Source organism: Maylandia zebra, linkage group LG18 (genome assembly GCF_041146795.1).
Source record: "Maylandia zebra isolate NMK-2024a linkage group LG18, Mzebra_GT3a, whole genome shotgun sequence".
Lineage (NCBI taxonomy): Eukaryota > Metazoa > Chordata > Actinopteri > Cichliformes > Cichlidae > Maylandia > Maylandia zebra.
The window spans coordinates 6,170,243-6,190,014 of NC_135184.1; the positions used below are offsets into that span (position 1 = coordinate 6,170,243).

General features: G+C 42.0%; 1 protein-coding gene across 1 annotated transcript in view; it reads left to right on the forward strand.

Annotated features, from left to right (window-relative positions):
- The window catches only part of LOC101482762 (receptor-type tyrosine-protein phosphatase N2), a 232,001-nt gene that overhangs the window by 163,473 nt on the left and 48,756 nt on the right, over positions 1–19,772 (forward strand). Inside the window, exon 13 of the mRNA XM_014410209.3 lies at positions 11,497–11,709. Coding sequence (XP_014265695.2) covers positions 11,497–11,709 — 213 coding nt within the window. The remainder of the gene's footprint in view (positions 1–11,496; positions 11,710–19,772) is intronic.

The window sequence follows — 19,772 nt, forward strand, 5'->3', positions numbered from 1 at the left end:
GAGCTCATTATGTGGAGATTGTTGGTCTAAAATCCTCTGTTCATCCATAGTTAATGACAGTGGGGACTTCTCACTCTGGGTTCTGTGAGGCTTCAAGTGATAGCAGAGAGAATAAAGTCAAGTAGTCTCATGCGGAGAAGAGATCTTAATGGTCGCCATCAATCTTCTCATTTTACATGTCAACAAAAAGAAACAAAAAAAACTTAAAACCTCAGCAAAGCACCGTGGAAGTGTCGTGCAAACAAATTCGCAATCTCGAATTACGATTTATAGCCAACAAAAGGAGCAGTGGAGAAAACGAAATAGTTAGTTCTGACTAAAAACTACCAGGGCAAGGTCAGGTGTGAAGTTCACAGTGAAGGATCCTGGGAGAAGTTTTAAAAATAACAGTTGGACTACAAACACAGGGTAAGTATTTGGTCTCAGACATATCTGCAGTTAGCTACCAGTATTAACATTGCAAGGCCTCATTCAGCTGAGTAGATGCAGGTTGAACTCAAACCCGGCTATATAGCATGTGGTCGGCCGCTCAATGCACTTAGCTAAGCCAGCGCCCAACAGGCACTTTAAATCTAAAATGCTTGCGAGGATCACTTGTTTTAACAGGTAACGTGATGTAGGGCTGTGCAATATGACCAAAATCTCATATCCCGACATTTATCGTCCCGACAACGATATATATTATTATTATTATTATTATTATTATTATTATTATTATTATTATATCACACAATTTTTACATTTTCTGTAAATTCTGTGAATCTTGGGCAACTCGACTTGTGTGAAGTGTTTTCAGCTGGATGTTGTGTACCTGGAGTCGAGTCATATGACCGATGCATGAAACTATACATTTTTAGACATACGGTAAGTGTAAACGGCTGCAATTTCTTTGTATTTATTACATGATGTGCTGCGGGGAAAAGCCTGTTCTAAGGTTTACTTTTTTTTGCACCTCACCTCTCATCCGTAAACACTCTGCATACTATTTCACGTGATTCCGTTTATTTTGAAAAATTCATTTAATACCTTCCTGACTGGTATTAAATAGATAATTTATAATGGCTTTAATTGGGTTGAAAGTTTAATTCCTTTATCTTAATATATACAACATATCTGATGTGCTGTTTTATCATTATATTTTACCTGGGGTGCAGAGAATATGAACCAGCTTCAAAGGATGCAGAAGTGGCCAAAAAGCGTCTGCAACCATCAGGTTTGACACTACAGGATTGCCAAGTGTTATGTTAAGAAGACATTTCCTCCTTGTTGAATTTGGAAAAATTCCCACTTGTGAGAATTTCTGTGCTTGAATCTGGGACACAAAATTGCTAATTTTACCAAATGGTTTGAATTTTTCTACCCAGCTAGCACCATTTCCCCCTTTTAACAGCATGTTTCCTCTACTTATGTCATCCACGGAAATCTAGGATAGCATGTTCCGTCAGCAAAGAACAGCATGGCAACTAGGATCCAGGAAGTCCATTCAGTATGAGTACAGTGCTCCTTTCAGATAAATCTGATCCTTGTAAAGAAGAGCACCCACAGCACCTCCCTTTACACTAATGTGCATGCAACTTGTGGCATGTAACTGTGGCCTCGCCGTTTACAGCGATTTTATTTAGTTAGAATAACTGCTAACTAAATAAAATCCAGCTGAGTGAGTGTTCATAACCTCATTTACAAGTCTTCATGATAATCACAGCTACCTGTTTTCAGGCTGCTTTATAAAATGTACACACAGACTTCAGGTTTAATAAAAAATCACCTTCATTCAGTTTGTGAAAATGTTAACAGTGAACAAATGTTAGAGTAACATAGTCCTTGAAATAGAAAGATTCAATCTTCAAAAAGCAATTAAACACAGGGAGTTGTCCAAGTCTGAAAAAAAGAAAGCGATATTGCAAAGAACTCTGAGGTAAAATTACGCCTCTGCTAAACAGTTAACTTGGTAGCAGATGTAAATTCTGCTGCTCCTGCTAACTGTCTTCACCATTAGTACTGGAAGCTAAATTTTCCAGAGAACAGTCCTAAAATGGGAAGAGAAAAAATATCCAGTGAGTGGCAGCTCTCTGGGCGAAAGTGCTTTGTGGATGTCAGAGGTCGGAGGAGATGTGCCAGACAGCTTTGAGTTGATAGGAATGCAACAGTAACTCAAACCACCGCTCATTACAACCAAGGTATGCAAAAGAGGATCTCTAAAAGAAGAACTCATTAAATCTTGGTCGAAAGATGGGCTACAGCAGCAGAGGTACTCCTCCTGTCGGCTAAGAACAGGAAGCTGAGGCTATAATTTTCTGACTTGGACAACAGAGGGCTGGAAAAACGTTGCCTGGTCTGAAGAGATTCTGCTGTGACATTCAAATGGTAGGCTCCGAATTCGGGATAAATGAAATGAAAGCGCAGATCGCTGCTTTGTTCAACTAGTGGCGCTGTAATGGTGTGGGGGATATTTTCTTGGTGCACTTTGAATCCTTTAGCAGGGCCGGCCTGTGGCATAGGCCGTGGCTCAAGAGTTAGGAGTTCGCCTTGTAATCGGAAGGTTGCCGGTTCGAGCCCCGGCTCGGACAGTCTCGGTTGTTGTGTCCTTGGGCAAGACACTTCACCTGTTGCCTACTGGTGGTGGTCAGAGGGCCCGGTGGCGCCAGTGTCCGGCAGCCTCGCCTCTGTCAGTGCGCCCCAGGGTGGCTGTGGTTACAATGTAGCTTGCCATCACCAGTGTGTGAATGGGTGGATGACTGGATATGTAAAGCGCTTTGGGGTCCTTAGGGACTAGTAAAGCGCTATATAAATACAGGCCATATATAAATACAGGCCATAGGCAAATGCTAAGGGCACCGTCCATCAGGGGGCGCCACGCCAGTGCCATAAATGTTGAAAAAAAAAAAAAAAGTTGGTACTATTAATTCTAAATACAAAAAATAATCCCACGTTAATTAAAATGCAAAGTAAAGCTTATTTAATAGAAACATTATTTGTTACAACATTACGCCCCCCCCCTCCCCGCACGGTGCGCCCCCTCCCTCCCGGTATCATGGTTCCTTTTGGACGTCACCACATCAAAAAATCAACACAAGATGTCAAAACGGCCAAAACTGTCAGGTGGCCAGGGAAGAAAAAAGAGAAAAGAAGAGGAGGAGAAACGAGAAAAAGACAGAGGTAGGTAACGTTAGCCTACATGAAATTATTTGTCTGAATGTGATAGTAACCTAAATTTTTAGCATTAAGCTAATGTTACATGATTCGCTAATTGTCAATAGCCGAAATACCTTCACACTACGGAACTTCTATGGCTCTTCCGTTCGACAATCTCTCCGGCATTGGAACCATCATCTGTTTTCTCTTCGGTCACGCTCGGTTGACTTTTCTAGTCGGCACACTCATTTCCTCCATTACGCGCTGGCTCCATTACCCGCTGGCTGTTTCCCAAACAAACACACGTGCGGCTTGGCACTTGTGCTGTACGTAACAAGTCACGCGACGTGACGCTGCGGCTGTGATTGGTTCGGCTCTGCGCTGCTTAATTTGGATTGGCTGACCTTTTTTTTTTTTTTTTTTTTTTTAAGAGGACAAGAGCGGCGAGGTCTATCGCGATAGCTTAATTTCTCTATCGAGTAAAAGTTATATCGCGATACATATCGTTATCGTTCTATCGCCCAGCTCTACTATGTACATATCCAGCAAGTACGTTGCCACATGAATAATCTGAGTGGATGCATTTATCTTCCTTTGAGCAAATGTTTGGCCTCCACGCGCTCCTGAGTAAAAGCGTCTGTCTCTCCCACTGTTAGTGTATCAGCTGTTTGGTGCTATGGGAAAGTATTTCCCATAATAGGTGGACCAAACTAACCAAAGTTCTCTAGGTTGGAACTGCTTGATTGAGAGTTCAGAGTTAACACATTAACACTTCTGCTTATGGCCTGATGTTAAAACTGTGATGCAGACACATAAAATGCAGGAACAGGTAGTATTGCATTGTGTGTGTGTGTGTGTGTGTGTGTGTGTGTGTGTGTGTGTGTGTGTGTGTGTGTGTGTGTGTGTGTAACAAAAACAGAAAAACAGCAAGCGATTTTCATGTTGCTAAAAAGGAAGAGGAAATCAAATACAGGCCACCAAAGCTCCCCAACTTTGTCACTTCCAGTTCTTTTTGCTTGCGTTCAAAGCATCGAGAGTTGGACCGATGGGAGGTGGGAGGTACCGGTCAGCCCCCCCTAAACTCCACCAAGCAACTCCCTGCCCCCACCCTCCTAGCCCTCTCGGCACACAGAGGAGAGCAGGGTCTCCGCTGCCTGCCACCTCCAGCTGCCACCAAGGAGGACAAAAGATTGTGTGGGGGTGTATGTGAAGGAGATGCGGGGGACTGAAAAGAAAGATGAACTGAAGAGCCCCACACACACACTCAAACACACACACACACACACACACACACACACACACACACACACACACACACACACACACACACACACACGCTCCCCAGGAAGGACCTTGTCAACTGCATTAGGCAGCATCTCCTCTCTTTGCCCTCTCTTTTTAATTTTTTTTTCAAGCTGCAAACACTGTTAAGTTTGTTGTTTTTCCATCCACGCACACACAGACAAAAAACCCCAACAAACATCTGACATCAGGAAAAAAAAAATTCTGACTCAAATGCACAAACACACATGCAAGTACGCTGACAAACACAGCTTCCCAACTTAATTCTGTAACGGTCCACATTCGCTGCAGCTGTTAGTCCTTTTCACTCTCGCCAACAATGATTACGAAAGAAGAATAGCTGGATACAGTAAACTGAAAGACATAAATCAATCTGTATGTGATTGTTTTTTCAAAGCTATGAGCAAATATTTGGTAATGTATTAAATAAAACTAATATTTTTCACATGCAAACAGTTAGGTCACAGTCAGGTCCTTCAATTTAAATCAAAACTGCAAGTAAGCTGTCAGTTTCTATTTGTTATACCGCACAAACAGCTCACTTTCTGTCAATAGTCATACACATCAATACTTTTTTTTTTTTTTTTTTACGAGTGAGAGAAAAATCTTTTAGTTCAGTGGAAGGAAATCTACACATTTTTTACCTTTAACTATGCCCTAAATCCCTTCTACGAGTAACAAGTTCCAATAGTCCTAAAATCCTATTAAAGTCAGATTGGGAAAGAAAACACTGCATTGCCCATGGAGATAATTCTGCTTAAAGAGAAATCTTTAGTCGCCTGAATTGTCTTGAATCGAGCAGCAGTTTCTTGGCAGCAGAGGACTGATGTGCCTGAAGATATTTCCATTTGTTCCCAGAAAGCAAACCGATGTCACCACATCTACAGAATAACTTTAATTTGATTGAAGGAAAACAAGATTTTAAGAAGCAGCACGAGTCGGAATGACTTGTAAAAAGGAATGTCCTGCTTTTTTCCCCTTTATTCCCTCTCCTCCTTTCCTTACAGCCTCGTCCCTTTCCTTTGCCTCCTTCCCTCATCCTTCCTGTCCTGTTCGGGTTTTTTTTTTCAATCCTCTCTTCGTTTTCCCCCCTTTTCTTTTCATTCCCTTTTTACTCTCTTGTCCTCAACTCCTCTTCCTCTCCTCTTCCTCCTCCTGTCGGCAACATGTGGAGCCGTAGCCATGGCAACAAGGGAGGTGACATGTGCTGTAGACAGGCAGGGAATGGAGGGAGGGATGGGAAGAATATAAGGAGGAGCCCCACAGCACATTTGTAGTCTCTCTCTCCTTAAAAAAAATAGCATCATTCCTCCCTCTGGAAGTGGAGGCTGCTCGTCCTCTCCTCTCTTTTCCTGTCATCTCCTCTCCAAACGTATCTTGAATTGCATCAGGAAGAAGACAGGAGAGAAATCTTTTGGTGCATTTCTCCTTTTTTTTTTCTTTTCTTTTTTGTTGTTTACAAGGGATGAGGTTAATGGCATAAAAAAGAAGAGGGGGAGGAAAGAAAGCTGGGAACTTTCTTTTCTTTTCTTTTTTTCCAAAGGAGAGAAAGGAGATGATGGGAGGAGATGAAACTCCCTCTCTCTCCAACTCACTGACTCTCTCCTCCTCCTCCTTTGGTATGATGCTGTCTCTGAGTCTGTGGAGTCCGTGCAGCCGGAGTGGAATGGGAAATAGACGCAAGAGGAGGTGTCTGTTGCATTACCTCACCATGGATTTTTGGTAGGTTTTAATTGTTTTGCATGCTAATGTGGGCTGATTTTAATCAGTACCCACAGCTGTCGAATTGTCCCACAAATCTTTGCGAAATATTAAAGATGATGGGTCTGTTCTGGTGTCGCTCTTTTCAGTCATTTCTCTAAAAGAGACGAAGGAGTGTGCCCTGGTTTTAAACACATTGTTTTTCAAATACAATATTGCATCAGTTTAATTTAGAACCTAGTGTGTCGATAGAAATTCCTTCGCTTGATTAAAAATTGCCTAAAATTTGTCCCGGAAAGTCGAATATTTTAAAGGTGAACGCGCAGTGGGAGTATCCGTGGAGTTTAGACAGTGAGTGACGGCGCACCGTGGTCGAGGGGGCTTCATGCAGCTGCATCTCACCGTAACATTGTAATAACATTCAGTTTAATGGGATTTGCTGCTGTTTTCATTTTGCTCAGCTGCCGCCTCGCACTGCTGGAGTGCGAACTTTAAATAACCTTGTGGTTTGTTTTCTTTTTGTTTTTTAATGCTGTGATATTCATCTTTGAGGATTGCCCTAATTTGTGTGCAATTTGTGATATCGCAGAAGAATCGGTTTAATCCGGTGAAGGTGAGGTGAAATGAATAGAGTTGTTGCTTGGTTTTTAAGTGGGTGCTTATACGAGCAAAGGATCATTTTTTTCTGTTTTGTGCAAAGTTTGACTCAGGTGCATTTGAATTTGGGTGCGTGCAGTGTGCAGACATCAGTGCACGGCGTTTGAGAGTGTGTGGGTGTGTTGTTAAAAGACATACATACATGCAACTGTGCACCAGCAGATGTAAGTACATGAAATGTAATGTAGTCATATTTCTTGCAATGCACGCATAGTAAAAATGTACTTATTCATACATCCCGCTATATGTGTGTGTGTGTGCGTGCGTGCATACATGTGCATGAATGATGTGTTTCTCTGTGCTTGTTTGCTGAAAGGTTTTCTTGAAACCCTGGTTGAACTTTTTCAAAGGCCCGGAATGAATCAGAGGTGAGGGATAAATCTTTTCTACAGCGGTCGTCGTCCAGGAAAACAAAAGCTGGCCGGCGCTCTCCCTCTGACCTTTTTTACCCATTCTGAATAAGCCGGAGCCGTGCAAATCCATCTGCCTTTTGTCTATGGAAGCCTGGCTAATCCACACCCCCATTCACGCACACACATATACACCCCGTCACACTCATACCGACCAGGAGACTTAACCGCTCCACCACCAAACGTCCACGCAAAACCAAAGACCAGAATCATTCGTTTTTCCGATGAATGATTTACTCACATTTTTGAGGAGAGTTAACCTAAATCTATTTTCTTAATTGATTTAAGTAAGGTTTTAGTAGTAACAGCTGCAAAGAAGATTATTGTAAGTCTATGGAATTTAGGCTGCTGCCCACATAAGTAAGATTTTAACACTAAACTGCTTAAAGAAATTCACCATGTGATTAAAAAAACAAAAAACAAAGGTGTTCTGCTATTCTTTTTGTTCTTTTCCCTCCTGTGTAAAGGCGCCTATCTGTCTGCAGGGAGTGTGTCTGATATTTGCTGAAAAGAGATGAACCTAGCAGCGTCTACAGCCAGACAGACAGCCGGCATCCTTGACGGGCTACATTAATGCTTTTCAGAAATAGTCAGGAGGCACTGCACACTGTATGTCAAACCACATTTGCTTATGTGAAATGAAGAATTTGCAAGTACAATCGATTTTTGTGGGAGCAGATGGACAATGGAAGTGGAAGCATGAAAGGAACTCCCATCTCCCCTCTGCCTTTGGGGAGAGAACATTCTTCTTTCATGTTCAGACGCTCGCTCAAAAAGTCTTGATCAGAACGGCCGATTTACTTCCAGAAACAAACAGGATTTCTGTAGCTTTTTTCTTTGTCTGTCTGAACCATGAGAAAAATACTTCCGAGCCAGGAATGATTTAGATTAAAGCCTGAATTTCTGTTTTAATCCGTCCAGCGATTCAACCCAACAGTCGTAGTGATATTCCTTTTTCACCTACAATCACACCAGCAACGTGAACCAATTTACATTTCCTTTCATTTCTATGTGCTGGGTTGTAATTCACCTTAGATTGAAAGGGTTAAGTCTCGGGAGTGAGAAACGATGAAGGCCTTAGAACCGCAGAGACGAGCAGATTGCCGCTTATTACTGGAAACATACAGTACAATATAGGTAACACACTTACATCGAGTACAAGCTTTCGAATGCAAGTGTTTAGTTTCATAATGCATATTACCGAAAAGGCTGTACAGTCATTTTCACAGTAATGGCTGCATGCGTTGGCTCATGTGTGAATGTTCCACCTCCCATCCTGAGCAAACATTTGATTTTCACTCATTGCAAATTTCTGCTACATCTGCCGCTGCAGCTCGGCTAGAATGGCTGCTCGTTTTTCATAGCTGTGAACTAACAAGTCATACGCCCTCAAGTCGCTCTCTCGCTCTCTCCCCCTCTTACGCTCAACACACACTCTTCCACCCCCCTTTTACTGTTACTAACAACTGCAACCAAACTTGATTAAGCAGGTGGGGTCAGGCTACATTTGTTTGAATCAATAGACAGACATGCTAGGCAGCCATGATAAAGAGGCTGAGGGAGGAGGTGGGATCAGTGCGTGCGTCTCTGCCTGTGTGTGTGTACGGAGTGGGGAGTGTGCTTTGGAAACGCCGGCATCTGTCCCGTGAAAGATGACTGAGCTGTTACAGTTAGGGCCTTGAATTATGGGCCATTACTAGCCAAGCAAGATGCAATCCCTCTCCATGAAACTTAATTTGACAAAACAATGAGATGACTCGGGGAGTAAAATGACAAATGAAGTTATTTGATCCGCGGGTTTAAAAAAAAAAACATTTTGCAAAAGATGATTGCAGTGGAAGCATGTGGAATCAGCAATAATGCATTATTAATGGGCTTGCCGAGCCCACAACGCATACAGGCTACTGCTCAGCTACTTTTGTTTATGATGCTTTCTTAACGGCTGATATTTTTTGCCGCGATCTTTTACATTAAAAGCGCATTAATGAGGAGAAACATTAAAAATACACAAGCCAACCACAATCAATTGCGTCTGCTCGTGCAGATGTGTAATGCAACATTAGGACAAGCAGCCATATAAATGTAATATAAACAGACTCCCTACATTACTGATTCATGAACAGGCTCTATAGTAAGTTGAGTTTGCAGATAAATCTTTAATGTGCCCTGTACTTCAAAGCTGAATCACAATTTTTACTTCTCATACATATATATATATTTTCTTCTTTAATTCAGAGCCTTACTCGGAGACAGCCGCTGTTTTTTTTGTTTTTTTTTCAGGGCCGTCACATTACTATGCGACCAGCTTTTACAGTATGGCTCAGAACTCCCCAAGCAAATTGGACACCCCACAAAGCATCGGACAACTGTTGTCCCCCATTGTGTGTGTTTTTGCGGGCACTCTTTATTAGGTGCTGAATGCAGCAGCAGCAATGAATGAAATCACGGGGTGGGGGGGAACGATGAAGGGAGGGTGCATTATCGAGTGATGATGGCGGTGGGGTGGGGGTCACTCCCCGAAACCTCACAAGAATTCCAGAACAATCTTTAACAGGGTAGAGCGGTCCTTTTCCCACCTCCCAGGGTTTCAGGGCTTCTCTGTGCTGACAGGCAGGCAGGAGGGATCCGACAGGACTGCCCCTTTTCTCCCTGCTGCTTTCAAAGCCTCCTTTCCATTAACTCACCACGCCACACCTCGCCTAATCTCCGTGACCTCTACCACGGAGGGACAGGGATTTTTTTTTTCCGCCCCCTCCCTTTTTTTTCACCCTCAAGCTGCCTTTCTCCAGGGTTGAGAAAACCTTTGTTTTTTTCTTTTTGAAATCATTATTTTTCTCTGTCAGAATACAAAAGTAATTTTAAACAAGCTTAATATGCAACATAAAATTACAGCTAGGACAAACTAATGATGAGTGCAGCGATAAGCATAGTTATGTGCTTGGGACCATCAAGCGTTTGAATTTTTTGTACCCGTAAATGAGTGGTAATCTCTTTTGTGCGACAAAGATATGGGGAAAAAAATGGTTCCAAATAAGGAACAAGTCAAGAAAAGCTGTTTTTGCGATTGATTTCTTTTGATAATTCTTTGTCAAGAGGAATTACAGGCCTGTCATTGGCTATGCAATTTGTAGCTCTACTCTTTTGGTTCTTGCCTCGCTCTTTGTTGGCAAGATCATTATGCTGTGCGTAATAACGGGGAATTATGTTGCCTATTGTTAACTAGTAGTAGTCAGGTAAAATGCAACAGGCCCATTATCTGGAGCTCGCTGGTGTCTGAAAATGAACAGCAAGCAGCAGTCGGAGCTGCAGCTCATAATGAACAGCTCAATAAGACTTACTTCTCCGCTCTCAAATGATTGCACATTCGTGAAGCAGTTCAGACAGAGACTTTTATCATACAGTATGTGTCCATTGTGTTATCTTAAGCAGCTGACTGGTTGAAAAGAAATCTTTAATCTCTAGTTGTTTGCTGAAGGATCTGGTTCTCTCACGCTGGATTAAATTGCAGCTGAGGTCGGAATTGGCGAGGCACTTGCTCAAGACAGCAGAACGGCTGTTGCCTCTGAGCATGGTGGTAGAAAATTCCTCCAATATAGCAAGCGGGGTGTTGAGCTGTCTAGAGACATCCAGAATGCTTTACTAAACAGGAGTTTATGCATTCTATGCACTCCTGGGCACAGATGGTGGAACAAACGCTTGTGATTATACTTTTCATCGAGCGCAGTGATATGCATGTTTATGCGTTTCCAAAAAAGGAAAGAAAAGAACCGTGTGATTTACACTTTCATCTACCCATGCAAAGACAAGCATTATTTTGGAACCCTGATTAGTAGCAAAAATAATTCGCGCTTATATTATCTTGTCAATCGAAGGATTCCAGTGTGACTTGTTTTGGGGGGGTTTTGGCCTCTTTGGTGGCTGCTTTAATCCAGGAGTATCAGACCATGTGCCACGAAGCTCTGAGAGCCTGCAGGGTTGTTCCAATCAAACACTCTGCCAGATGATTTTGCAGATTAGTTCCTCTTGTCTGACTGATCAGTAAAATCACCTGAAAGCATGCACACTCTTAGGTACACAGCTTCGCACCCCTGCGGGTTTTTTTTCTTCCCAAAAGCACCTGCTTCCATCACGACCGCAGTCATTTTTAGCAGGGTGGATGAATCAAAACCCTTATCTTGACATTGGCAGCACCACGCTCTACCCATTGAGCTGCAAAGAGAACCACTCACCGCAGATAAAAATAGTAATAGACGCAATTTATTAACCAATTCATCTGTTCTTTTGTGGCCCACAGGGAAGCCAGATCAACCAGATCCCCACCAAGTACAGCCAGACAGAGTCAACCAAGTTCCTCATTCTCACCGTCGTGTCAATCCTGTGTATCGTTGGAGTCCTGCTGGCCTCCACCGTGGTCTACTGCCTCCGGCACCGTTCCCACCACAAGATCAAAGAAAAGCTCACCAATTTGGGAACAGATACAAGCAGCGATGCTACCGCCACCTACCAGGTAGGAGTTGTTACTGTGCCATCTGTGCACACATTCACATTATACATATATATTTATATTAGAAAAATGTGTTGTGTTTATAACACGTGAAAGATGCATAAACAGGAGTTCTCCTGTGTGTGCATAACATTAAGAAGTGGAAGTTTTGTAGACCTTCATAATGAGAGAGCCTTTTATTACAACCATATTTTTGCTTCTTGTAATCGTCATCTTGCAACTGATGGCAGCCGTTGCTTTTTCCTATTAAAGCAAAACAGAACAACGCGATACGTGTTTATTATTGAGGTGCACTGTTTTGTTTTTACAGTTTTTGTAATACCTGTACTGTTTACAGTAAATCTCACACGACATAAATAATCCACAGTAAGATTTGGTCACAAATTATATATTTTTTTAGGACTCATCTTTTTTAGATTATTTAAAAAACACGCCAAAATGCACTATTATTTTTCCCTATGTAATTAAAAATTGCAATTTTTTTAAAATGGCTTGAAAATCCCTGCTTTAGTCTCCGGGGCTGATTTTGTGATTTAAAGGAGACAGACTCTGTGATTCTCTTCTTTCAGCGTCGCCTTCACTCTCGTGTCGACATGTTTTAACTACGTTAATGGTGTGTGGTGATCGCTGATTGTCTCCTGCTATAATTTGTTGTCTGAGACATGAAGTAATATCACCAATCCAACAGGTTTTCCACCTCGAGTTATTTCCATTCCCTCCTCTGCTTGCGGTAATTATCCTTTGGCCGGAATAGCCAAGTGTGAAATTTAATTTACAGAATCCAATATTAAGTGGCTTTTTGAGCAAAGAATTAGATTGAGATTTTTCCGTCTCTCTTTCTCGCTCTCTCTGACCTTTTCCCCACCATGTTTTTAAATGAGAGTAGTCCTGTGAGCATTGATTTTATAATGAGCCCAGCTTGGCCCCTAAGTGCTTACATTTTATGCTCCTCTTCAGGGATTTTTACCTCCTGAAATAGACTGTGGGACCGCGTCAAAGGTTTACCTCATCACTGCTGACTTACAGATTCACAATGTTGCTTTTTGCAAATAGAGATATTGCTTACCAGTAAGAGAGAAGCATCCCTTACTGGTTAGCGAGAGAGGTTTCTAAAAGACGATTCAACATTCATGCCGCTAAAAATTTCATTAAAATTAAAAATCTGTTTTGCACGAGTGCCCTGGCCAGTGATAGGTTGATCTCAGTCTACATAAAATATTTGTTTTTCCTCAGAGTGAAAAACTTATCTTCTCGGTTACTTAACTCCGAGAGTCACTTTAAGCTTCTAATTGAAAAATGCTAATTAAAATTCACACGTAAGGCTGTGTTTCCGCTTTATTTATCTGATTAAGCGCTTACAAAAACCTTTGTTGCTCATTCTTGGGAGGTTTCAGTCTTGCTTTGCTCGCACTCCCAAAGCTCTTCTAGTTGATTCTCTTTCCTCTGTCGTCTTTATCGAGTCTCGACAGTGAGCCGCCGTCATCCTCAGTGAAAGACCTCAGTGTTCAGCTCCCATCTTAGCCGTGTAAACCTCGTCTCTTTGTCAGCGCTGCTGTGTAGAGGGCTTCCCTGGGCTGGAGTCTGTCTGTGTGTGTGTGTGTGTGTGTGTGTGTGCGCGCACAGTCTCCAGGGCTACATGCAATTAAAGCAGACAGGAAGCGGCAGGCTGCCTGACGGCCTTACTACTGCAGCTCCTTCATGCTGGCTGTCAAATAGACACAAATATGCACAAACACATGCGTGCTGTGTGTATGCATGCACACTCTAACCAACCGCTGCATATTAATGACTCTTGCCCTGGGCGCGTTTGTTTGAGGCCTCGCTTCACATCCTTACACACGCACACACACACCGCCTTCCAATCACGTCACCACACCACCACCTCCCTCTGAATCCCCTCCACCTTTGGCTCTCAGCTCCCCGGCTCCCAGCGCGTCAGTCAAGCAGTTACGGTGTAACGGCAACGTGGGATTGGCCGACACCAACAAAGGAGATGTTGATTGACAAGCGTCGACAGAGGACTGTGTGCAGCGTGTCAGAGCACTGGGCGGGGAGATGGTGGATGATGCTTGTCAGTCAGTCAGTCCCTGGATTACTCTGTTGCCAACATGGGAGTCTGCAACGTCGTTGTCAGTTTATCTTTACATCTGATTCGAACTTTTATCTGCTACTAAAAGTCTTTTTTCCCCCCTCAAAGCAGAGAGGAAACTATCCGCTCCGCAGCGTGAGATCATTGCACTAGATTGCGGCGAGGCTCAACTTTTTGCATGGATGTTTTTTTCACAAATCAAGAGATATCATCTTGAAGCATTATCATTTTTAAAGATATCATCACCCACACCAGGAATTTTCTTGAAACACGAGAAATGCTTTGATAACTAATGAACATATTTGCATGTTTTTTAAGAAAGAAAAAAATATAGACTTGTTACTGATGAGGGTTTTTTTAGCTTTTCTTTTTTGGCGTCCCTCAGCCTGCCTTACTCCACTTTCACAATCTCTCTCTTTCTCAATTCAATTTCAAGGACTTTCATTAACATCATAAGATCTTAACATCGCTAATGAATATGTGCAAAATGCACTTCCAGTTCATCTCAGTTTAGATTAAACAAGCAAACAATAACTCTCGTTCTGTCCTACACCTCTGTTTTCTCTGTATCCCTTCTGTTCTTTTCTTCTTTGCTCTGTTTCTGAAGCTTTTTTTTAAAGTATCCGTTCTATGTATATTTTAATTATAATTTACTTTACTCCTTAAATCCCTTTTCCTTAACACAGATTCGGTTAGGTTGCCCCTTTTATTTGCTAGTTTGCTTAAGCACAGAGGAAGGGCACTTGGGTGAAGGCCCCTGAATTTGATTTGGTCAGAGGGGCATGTAAACAGAGGTACCCCTGTGAGCCTGACAGGCTCTGCTGGCACACCCCAAAAGCCAACCTTCGTCCCTATTAGCAAGCTTTTCTGAAAAGGGGGTGCTTCGGGTGGCACGTGCCTCCCAGCACTTACACGCCCTGTGCTGCCCCGGGGCTGATGTATGATTCGAGATGGTCATGTGGCACCAAGTGGATTCCCTGGCATGACGCCCATGAGAGGGGGTTGTTGGGGTTTTTCTTTAACCTTTATTCATATGGGAAGAGTTGATGTGGCACATGTGCATCTTTTCCACATCATGCTCTTTGATTTTCTTCTTTCTTATTTAGTGGCTTGGATAAAAAAGGCCTGTGTCAGGAGCAAATTTAGTATGCACTCTATTTTTGACTTCTTGTGAATCTGTGTCTTTTTACCTGCGAGTTTCTTAGTTTCATATAGCAACTATGCTATGCTAACATTCTAATAATTAAAAAAGATTTAAAAAAAAAACTTTTTCAGATTGCTTTTAAATGCTGACATCAATTTTAATAATGATTCCTTCCCTCCCAGACAGACCTTTCTTTTGATCGAATGGATTGTGTCTTAAAATCAATTTAAAAAGACTTAAAGCTCTTTAGAGATTGGTACTCCATCATGCTGAACATATACTGTATATCCACCCTTATTTATTGTCAGATCTAATGCAGTAGTTGATCTAGATGACTCCAAACCTTAGATTTGCCAAAAAGCATTTCATTCATGAGTTATACTTTCATTATAAATTAATCGAGAAGGCAGCAAAAGCCAGTATGGATTTCCTGGAAAGATAATTTTTTCATTTGCTGCATTACAATATCTGCTGTTTGGCACAGCACTGGGCTTTTGGATGACCTTGAATACACTAACAATAGGGGTTTCGCTTAAAAGCATCTAATAGACTGCATGGATTCAGTGCCACTGAGCAGAAACAAGATGTAATGTCTTTAGTAAAAGACTCAGTGGAACCCAACTGTTACAGAGTCCCAAGTAATGCACGACCGTACAGCATGGCTGCTTTGCATTCAGTGCACTTAGCGTACATGCTCGTAAACAAGCAAAAAGTTGAAGGTGGAAGGCTGTTCACTCGTGAGTGGTCACGATTTTGAATCAAAGAAGAAAGAGAGGGAACGCCAACCACTCTTTAGTAGGCTTTGAGTGATATTAGTGCCAAAGGCATTAGCATGTGTTGTTTGGTGTTTCTGTCAGTTTAGTCAAAGCTGGAAAACACGCATCAGACTGGCATGCTGATGATAAACCAAAGTCATTAAAGTGATGAAGTGTGTATAGTTAAAATCAATAGAAAAAGAAAAAAGAAAAGACAGAAAGAAAGAAAGAAAGAAAGAAAGAAAGAAAAAGATACTCGTGTTTGTATGGACACTGCTCCGGGATGGGGGAGGTGTTGGCACTGTAAATCTGCACTGTTCACACTCTAAACCTGTCCCGAGTTATATTCTTCCTTCACATTATTTTATTTGATTTGATTTTTTTTTAAGCTCTAATTGGCTCTCGGAGGGAAGCCATTTTGAGGCAGTTTTAATTACATCATAAAAAAATTTGCTGCAGCTGCAAAGTTCACCGTGTGCAGTTGTTCTGGTATGAATGCTGTTGATCATGTGTGACAAAACGCCCACAATTCGGTGTGATTGAGCGGATTGAACACAAAAAATGGAGCTCAGAGGATGTAGCAAAAACAGGAAATCGGGCAAACTGGTGTAGTTAGCAGCCAGAAGGATATTTATGGGGCCTATTTTGGTCTTTTATTAAAGATTTGACATTGGGTAGTTTGTGTGGTGCCTGTGTGAGCTGTGACAACAGTCTGTGTGTCTTTCTCAATACTTCGCGGGGCGATCGTGGCTCAAGAGTTGGGAGTTCGCCTTAATCGGAAGGTTGCCGGTTCGAGCCCCGGCTTGGACAGTCGTTGTGTCCTTGGGCAAGACACTTCACCCGTTGCCTACTGGTGGTGGTCAGATGGCCCGGTGGCGCCAGTGTTTGGCAGCCTTGCCCCAGGGTGGCTGTGGCTACAATGTAGCTTGCCATCACCAGTGTGTGAATGTGTGGGTGACTGGTTGTGTAAAGCGCTTTGGGGTCCTTAGGGACTAGTAAAGTGCCATACAAATACAGGCCATTTTACTTTTTCGCATTTAAATGTTAAAACAATAAAATATATCCTGTCCTTAACACTAGTGAGCATCATTCATAAAGGGATGTGCAGCCTTTAGTGTGGTCTATACCTCCAACTACTCAGAACACATCAGGAAAGTTAGTCATGCCAAACACATCTCCAACAGGGTCAGTCAAGGTCGTAATGGGACACCTCATCATACAATAATGCAGTTATCACACAGCTAACTATTTAATACATTAATCATTTGATACAGAATATCGATTAAAGTGGTGTTATTACGAGATAAGATGATTTACAACCCTGAACTAACAGCACTGCAGATCTGTAACCAGAGACACACGGCTAAATCTGATAAATCCACTTAGCCTCCATCCATAAATCAAACATTTGAATAAATAAGAGTAATACTGTAAAACTCTCCAGAATTACTTCTCAGTGTTCTCCATTGACTCAGGAACCCTGAGAAATATTTCTACATACACTGGAAAGTAAAAATCCACATGGGAATGGATGCCAACGTCAGTTATGCTTATGTAATGATAAGTAATGATAACTGACGCTGGGATGCCCTTATTGTGACTAGTTTTAATAATGACATGTGAAAGGGCTGTTGATCTTTTTTTATTGACAATTTAATTATTTAATATATAAAATGTCATCAGGACCACTCAAAATAGTTTTAAACCCTAACCCAAAAGCTGCCTTCAACTTAAAAACAACAAACTTAGATGCTAAATACTTACATACTAAACCTAAAACGTGCTAAAAACAAGGCTGCTGCAAAGCACTGACACTGCAAGTCTAAAAATAAAAGCAGCACTTGAGACTTTACTTAACTGTAGGTCAGTGCTTCCTCTAACAGCTTCTAGTACGCACTTCTTTTAAATCCAAGCGTGTTTATGTTTCCCCACCACCGCCCGCAGCACCGTCAGAATCCCCGAGCCAGGCATCGAAGCACTTTAATAATCTGCACACATTTATGAGACTGTGTCCGAGCCCATAGATCATTGTCAGCGTGCCGACCTACGAGAACATCAGACAGATCAGATACGGACTAATGAAGGCCTGCTCACATTACCTCCACCGTCAATCAAACACGGGGTCAGTTAATCATCTGCGTCTCTCTCATTAAGAAACACAGATACCCACAGAGTTTTGGTCCAGGTCTCCTGTTGTAGTCACTGTCCTTGTAGGCTCGTGCAGGTGATGTATGGCTTAAAATAGTACAAAGCAAAGGATGTGCCAGGTAACTGTTCCTTTACAAATTTACTCAATTATTAGATGATTTTATTTATTTATTATTTAGATTTTATTAACCGGGTTTATTTGAAAGCCTGCTTAATTTCCAATGCAGAAGGCTTATTTCTGTACTACCTATAAACCTCGGCAGGTTCAAAATGACAGCAAAACTTCAGCTATTGTTAGACTAACAGGTTGTCTGACTTAAGGAAAGATTCTAGTTACAGCATTCAAAGAGGTTGGGTATGAGACAGGAAGACAATAAAAACAAAGCAATTATACACCCACAACCAAATCAGCCAATTGGGCAAACAGAAACAAAGATTCCCCCAAGGCCCGTCTCCAAGCTGCATTCAATTTGAAAGAGATTTATTTGAATATAACCTGTTGTGTGTTGAACCATCTCATGAGCCAGGCAAATGTTACACCTGTGGCAGGTGAGCTACACAGCCTTTTTTGCATGGCTGGGTCTAAATTTCTCAATACTGAGACTATCTTATACAATCCTTATTTCTCTGAAGCCCACTATTTAAATCAAGAGATTACTGTCTTTTTTAGCCAATTTTCTTCTGATTGGCCGCCCATCCCAAAGAATGAGCAGGTGGGCAGACCAGACAGAGTTGTGTTCCTGAAATAACTTTATTAAGGATATGTCCTTAGAAATCAGAGAAGAGCTTTCTGAAGGGTGAGCTTTTAACACTAGCATCCCCAGGCTTCTACCTTTCTACCTATAAAACCCGAGAGCAGTCAAATGGTGGAAGTGGAAGCTAAATTGGCTAAATTGACCGCGGAGTCATCATTTTGCGTTTCTACCTTTAAAAGCCGGAGAGCAGTCAGTCAAATGCTGGAGTCATTCATATGTATATTAGGTCGTTACCTAGGAATTCTAGGTAACGACCTAAGGTAACGACAAGGTACCACATGTGTACCTGTAGCAGTGAACACATCGCACAGTGGCCTGATTTTTTTTGCATCTGTGTACTTGGATTTTAGGTCGCAAGCCACCCAAAACTTGCTCCATGCACCACTCAGCAGGCCATTTGTAAATATGTGTACAAATGGTTGGTTTTTTGTACTGTTTTTATCAATAAATGTCAGCAACAAAGGACATACACCCATGTGTGTTGATTTCTCCCTAAGATGGCAAACTGAAACACTCCAAGTTGGTGACTTTTGGAGATTTGTTTCCCTGGATGATTGAGAATGCATCAAGATGAAACACAAAAGGAAGCTCACCGCTTTTAGCAGCTCCCCCACCCCCTCAATCACTCAGTGAGTGATTGAGGGGGTGGGGGATTGGAGTGTTTCAGTGTTTCAGTTTGCCATCTTAGGGAGAAATCAACACATGTCCTTTGTATGTCCTTTGTTGCTGACATTTATTGATAAAAACAGTACAAAAAACCAACCATTTGTACACATATTTACAAATGGCCTGCTGAGTGGTGCATGGAGCATGTTCATTGGTTCATGGACCTCCCTGAACTAATGGCATTTACTGAAAATGTTGAAATGTACTCACTCACTTTTTATCATTATTTGTAAATATGTGTACAAATGGTTGGTTTTTTTTACTGTTTTTATCAATAAATGTCAGCAACAAAGGACATACACCCATGTGTGTTGATTTCTCCCTAAGATGGCAAACTGAAACACTCCAAGTTGGTGACTTTTGGAGATTTGTTTCCCTGGATGATTGAGAATGCATCAAGATGAAACACAAAAGGAAGCTCACCGCTTTTGTTGCTGCCATAAATGCCATTAGTTCAGGGAGGTCCATGAACCAATGAACATGCTCCATGCACCACTCAGCAGGCCATT